Source organism: Osmia bicornis, unplaced genomic scaffold, assembly GCF_907164935.1.
Source record: "Osmia bicornis bicornis unplaced genomic scaffold, iOsmBic2.1, whole genome shotgun sequence".
NCBI classification, from domain to species: domain Eukaryota; kingdom Metazoa; phylum Arthropoda; class Insecta; order Hymenoptera; family Megachilidae; genus Osmia; species Osmia bicornis.
Window position 1 is genome coordinate 36366 of NW_025791245.1, and position 6390 is coordinate 42755.

Below are 6390 nucleotides of genomic sequence, written 5' to 3' on the forward strand. Positions count from 1 at the left end.
GAAACAACTGCGCCACGTAATGAAGAGGTCCTTAGTCAAAAGGGGCGTACAAGATATGGATCAAGGAATCAATCGGATTCCGAGATAGTAGGGGCACCAAAACCCCAATCGGCCCCAAGATCTTCCGGTAGACCGAAGAGGGTTGTGCGAAACCCGTATGGGTGTAAGGGAAAGCCAAAAGGTCAAGTCCTAGACTATGAGGAAGACGGCAGTTCAACAACGGGAAGCGATGTAGAAGCAAATTTCTTAGAAATTATAGAACCGCAAAGTGTTGAAGAGGCATTAGCATCACCACAAGCGACGCAGTGGGAAAATGCGATCAAAGAAGAATTAGACAGCCTATCAGACAGAAACACGTGGGAAGTCACGAAATTACCCGAAGGACGAAAATGTAAGTGGGTATTTAAACTAAAAAAGGACGCGAGCGGGGAAGTGTCCAGATATAAGGCAAGATTAGTAGCGCAAGGATTCTCTCAAAAGAAAGGGATGGACTACGATCAAACGTTCTCTCCAGTAGCCAGCTTCTCAGTAATCAGACTGATGCTAGCAATAACAGTAGATTTCCAGTGGTATACAAGACATTTAGACATAAAATGTGCCTATCTCTACGGACAACTGGAAGAGGAGATATACATGAAGAAGGACAAGTGGCCAAACTACTCAAGCCGATTTACGGGCTGAAACAGTCTGGCAGGAATTGGAACAAGGAGTTAGACGATTTCCTAACAAAGCAAGAGTTTAGACGACTAAAATCCTCGAGCTGTGTATACGTAAATGGTTGTTGGACGGTCGTAATAATATATGTCGATGATATTTTTGTTTTTTCCAGAGATCAAGTCTCAATTACGGCTTTAGCCGAGCGTATCTGCCAGACCTACGAAGCAAAGGACCTAGGCGAAATAAACTATGCCCTAGGGGTGAAAGTGGATCGTCACGAGAACGGAGCCATATACTTGTCACAAAGAGCGTATGTAGAGAACATCCTAAAGGAGTACAATATGACAGAGTGTCGTGGCGCGGCAACTCCACTGGACCCGGGGACAAAAGTTTCAAAACGAGACAGTCCCAAATCAGAGGAGGCGAGAAAAAGAATGTCAAGGGTGCCATACAGAAACCTAATCGGGTCGTTAATGTACTTAGCACTGCATACAAGACCCGATCTGATATACGCCATAACGAAATTATCACAGTTCAACAGCGACCCAGGAGAAATTCACTGGCACCAAGCGAAACATGTGTTACGGTACTTACGCAAAACAAAGGGTTACAGATTGGCCTACGTAGCAAATGAGAAACCCTCTATAAGAATATACTGCGACGCAGACTGGGCAGGTGATGTCGACGACAGACACTCTTACTCAGGGATGGCTATGAAGATAGGAAATAATACCGTGCAATGGTACTCTTCCAAACAGAGATGCATAGCAACTTCTACAATGGAAGCCGAATACATATCGTTGTCTCGAGGTGTTAAGGAGGCGATTTGGGTAAGCATGCTACTAGACGAATTACAATTATCAGAATTTATAATTCCAGGAGGTATTGAAATCTACTCCGACAATCGAGCCGCCATAGACTATTCTAAGAACAGGGTGGAGAAAGCCAAAACCAAACACATAGACATTGCCTACCATATCGTAAGGGAAAAGGTCGAAGAAGGGTTGATAAAGATCGATTATGTCGCAACAGAGGAAAACCCAGCGGATATTCTAACAAAAGGGCTGAAATCTTTATCTCACGACCGTTGAACAAGAAATATAGGCATAGAACGCGCAAAAGTAGGGGATTGTTAAGTATTTGCGCGATGCCGAGTTCGTATATGCCGCGGAAATGGTGTTATGCGTACGCAGTCACGTGACGATCGAGAGATCGCCACCTGGTCATCCTTGTTTACCTACGCAAAATCGTTTCCGCCGTCCATTACTACTAGATCTAGCGATAAGAGCGACCACGTGTTCGGCGAAACAAATACTAATTAAACATACACCTAAATATAAGTAAATATATATATATATACACCACTATTAGACAGTTGGTGTTATTCAAATCCTATCCCCAACATATATCTACATTAGATATGTAATATACATTTAATAACAATATCATTATTACTATATCTACCTCAGATGAAATTTAATATACTGATTTAATCCCACAGACCAATATACATTGAATAACAATATCATTATTACTATATCTACATCAGATGTAATGTAATATACTGATTTATTCCCACAGACCAATGTACATTTAATAACAAAATCATTATTACTATATCTTCATTAGATATAATGTAATATACTGATCACTTCCCACAGATCAATGCACAAATTGTAACATTATCGTCAATACTATATCTACATTAGATACGTAATATACACTTAATGACAGTATCGTTATTACTTTATCTACATTAGACCTACTGCAATATACTGATTCCTTCCCACAGATCAATGTACATTGAATAACAGTATCATTTACACTATATCTACATTGGATATGGTGTAATATACTGATGCCTTCCCACAAATCGATGTAATTTTGGTAACAATATCATTATTACTATATCAACATTAGATATAATGTAATGTACTGATCCCTTCTCACAGGTCAATGTACATATAATAACAGTTTCGTTATTACTATATCTACATTAGATATGTAATATACATTTAATAACAATATCATTATTACTATATCTACATCAGATGAAATTTAATATACTGATTTAATCCCACAGATCAATGTACATATAATAACAGCTTCGTTATTACTATATCTACATTAGATATGTAATATACATTTAATAACAATATCATTATTACTATATCTACATCAGATGAAATTTAATATACTGATTTAATCCCACTGGCCAATGTACATTTAATAACAATACCATTATTACCATATCTATATCAGATGTAATGCAGTATACTGATCCCTTCCCACAGATCAATGTACATATAATAACAGTTTCGTTATTACTATATCTACATTAGATATAATGCAATATACTGATCCCTTCCCACAGATCATTGTACATATAATAACAGTATCGTTATTACTATATCAACATTAAATATGTAATATACATTTAATAACAATATCATTATTACTATATCTACATCAGATGTAATGTAATATACTGATTTAATCCCACAGATCAATGTACATCGAATAACAATATCATTATTACTATATCTACATCAGATGTAATGTAATATACTGATTTATTCCCACAGACCAATGTACATTTAAAAACAATATCACTAATACTATATGTTCATTAGATATAATGTAATATACTGATCACTTCCCACAGATCAATGTAATTTTGGTAACAATATGATTATTACCATATCTAGAATAGATATAATGTAATATACTGATACCTTCCCACAGATCAATGTACATATAATAACAGTTTCGTTATTACTATATCTACAATACATATAATGTAATATACTGATACCTTCCCACAGATCAATGTACATATAGTAACAGTACCGTTATTACTATATCTATATTAGATATGTAATATACATTTAATAACAATATCATTATTACTATATCTACTATAGATATAATGTAATATACTGATACCTTCACACAGATCAATGTAATTTTGGTAACAATATGATTATTACTATATCTACTATAGATATAATGTAATATACTGATACCTTCACACAGATCAATGTACATATAATAAAAGTTTCGTTATTACTATATCTACAATAGATATAATGTTATATACTGATACCTTCCCACAGATCAATGTACATATAATAAAAGTTTCGTTATTACTATATCTACAATAGATATAATGTTATATACTGATACCTTCCCACAGATCAATGTACATATAATAACAGTACCGTTATTACTATATCTACATTAGATATGTAGTATACATTTAACAACAATATCCTTATTACTATATCTACATCAGATGAAATTTAATATACTGATTTAATCCCACAGTCCAATGTACACTTAATAACAATATCATTATTACTATATCTACATTAGATATAATGTAATATAATGATCCCTTCCCACAGATCAATGTAATTTTGGTAACAATATCATTATTACTATATCTACAATAGATATAATGTAATATACTGATCCCTTCCCACAGATCAATGTACAGGGTGTAAAAAAATTAAATGTCACGACCTATATGGGGTGATTCTACACCTCTGGATCGGTGGAGATCTGTCAAAGAACGCGACCGCAAAATTGACCTTGACTCCTAATTTCAAGGTCAAACTTTTCTATTGGCTTATCGTATAGTGCTCATCGAGGGGATAAAAAGTCTGAAAGGAACCATGTGCCGGAAATCAACCCTTCTCCTAGAAAAAAGCCGTCAAACTTTCCATATACGTTAATGCATTAAACGTTGAGTCGCCCGGTACCCCTCTTCAGTGATCTTGGCGCGTCAGTCTCGTGTATCGCTCGAATTTCATGGTATAGCACAATTCTTGAATTTCAATCACAATGCCAGCATATAGGAAGGGTAAATTCTAAGAGAGCATATTTAAAAAGACAAAATAACTACTGCGTGTAAAAGAACATAAAAATGAATTTAATTCACTGAAGTTTTGCACTTCGAATATAAGCGCAAGATAAATGTTTAGTTTTATCATTTCACAGTTCGTTAACACATCGCAGATGTGCAGTTAATGCATCAGTTAGTTATTACGCAAAGGACTGCATCAAATATTTATTATTATATTACTTGTTATTATTATTATCTTATATTATATATTATTTTATATAATTATTTTATATTATATTTTTATTTGTTGCGTGAACGCGCGTATAAAGGGTCTCCTCGTTACGCGGGGCCCGTCCGAGAGGTGCTGCCGCCTCGCGTTCTTTTTCGGGAAGTAAATTCCTCGTGCGAACGTCGCGTTCCGCGTAGCCATATTGTCTTTTGTAACCACCACGCGAACATAGAGCTCCGTACAGAATTCAAAGGTTTTGTGGGTTTGCAAGAGAATTGGTGCTATTGTAGATACAGTTTGGCTTTCCTCGACACCTCTTGTGTATTGAAAAACGGATTCCTCGGAAAAGTCGGTGTTGTGTGAATAACGGCGGTTTTCTCACCGGCTTCGTCGACAGCGCCACGTGTTCGCACAGGGCTAACGGACGCCACGGTTTTGCGACCATCGGACTCCTCAAACCTGTTGGTCGCCTCGGTTCGAAACGGAATAATTGTGTGGATACCTCGTGGGACTGGCCGAAACCTATTATTGTACAATTTAGTGATCGCGCGAACCTCGCACGGTGTAACGGCCTCCGCACACCTCCTGTGTTTTTTTTGTTTACCTCGAGACTCTACATTTTAATAAACTGACAAAAATTCGACAACCTCGTGCATTTTTTTTTGTGTTTAATTTTCTGTGTCCGGCCCCCCTCGTTCCCCTCGAAACAAACTGGTCCTTCGAGCCGGATTCGGTGATAACGGTTGTACGTGAGTGAGCCCTCGTGTCGAAAAGTGAAAATGGCCACCTCTAACCTCGAGGGAAAGTTCGACTTGCAAGTGTCGCGGTTCAATGTGATCAAATCAATGGCAAAGGCCGCCCGGGAAGGCGCCTACGAAGACTATTGCCTCTCCGCTTTAATTCAGAAGGAGGAATTCCTTGACGTCTACCTCGCAAAATTCGAGACGCTTCACGAGCGGCTTTGTGAAGCGAAGGTTGAGGGCCTCACGGACTACCCCTACTTTAAGGAGCAGACATACGTGGCCGCCGTCGAAGCCTACGCCGCCGCCAAGTCCATCATCACCACCTTACGGGAAAAACGGGAGGAGAGTTCCCCTCATAAAGCGGATCGCCTCGGCCAGAGCTCCCTCATGCTCTCCTCAGGAGGGGCGCGGCGCTCCCTCCCAAAGATCCAGCTGCCGACGTTTTCGGGAAGTTATAAGGAATGGCGGCCCTACTCGGATCTCTTCTCGTCGATGGTGGGTGAGTGCCCGGACATCGACCCGGTGGAGAAGATGTATTACCTCAAGGCCAGCCTCTCCGGAGAAGCGGCGGGCCTCGTGGCCAATATCCCAGTGAGCAGTGAGGCCTTCTCCCGCGCCTGGGCGACCCTCACGCGGCGATACGAGAATCGGAGGCTCCTCATTTCGGCATAGGTGGACCGGCTGGTCAACAGCACCCCTCTCCCTCCTCGCTCGTCGCAGGCTCTGAACGGTCTCCTCTCCGAGGTTATGGAGTCCTTGGAGGCCCTCAAGGGTCTCGCCGTTCCCCTCGAAAATTGGGACGTTATTTTGGTTCACCTCGTTGTGCGCCGCCTGGATACCATTACCCGCGAGGCTTGGGAAAACCACCTCGGCCACCAGCCTGAGCATCCCTCCTGGAAGGACCTCCAGGAGTT

The 6390-nt window shown here is 39.6% G+C and overlaps 1 protein-coding gene across 1 annotated transcript; it reads left to right on the top strand.

Annotated features, from left to right (window-relative positions):
- Nucleotides 1-998: 998 nt before the first annotated feature.
- LOC123988897 (secreted RxLR effector protein 161-like) lies at nt 999-1748 on the top strand. The gene has a single exon (XM_046289655.1). The coding sequence runs from the start codon at nt 999-1001 to the stop codon at nt 1746-1748; it is 750 nt and encodes a 249-aa protein (XP_046145611.1).
- The last annotated feature ends 4642 nt before the right edge of the window (nt 1749-6390 follow it).

What these genes read in the sequence shown, in the direction of transcription:
- LOC123988897 (XM_046289655.1), top strand. Translation starts at nt 999, where the DNA reads ATGACAGAGTGTCGTGGCGCGGCAACTCCACTGGACCCGGGGACAAAA.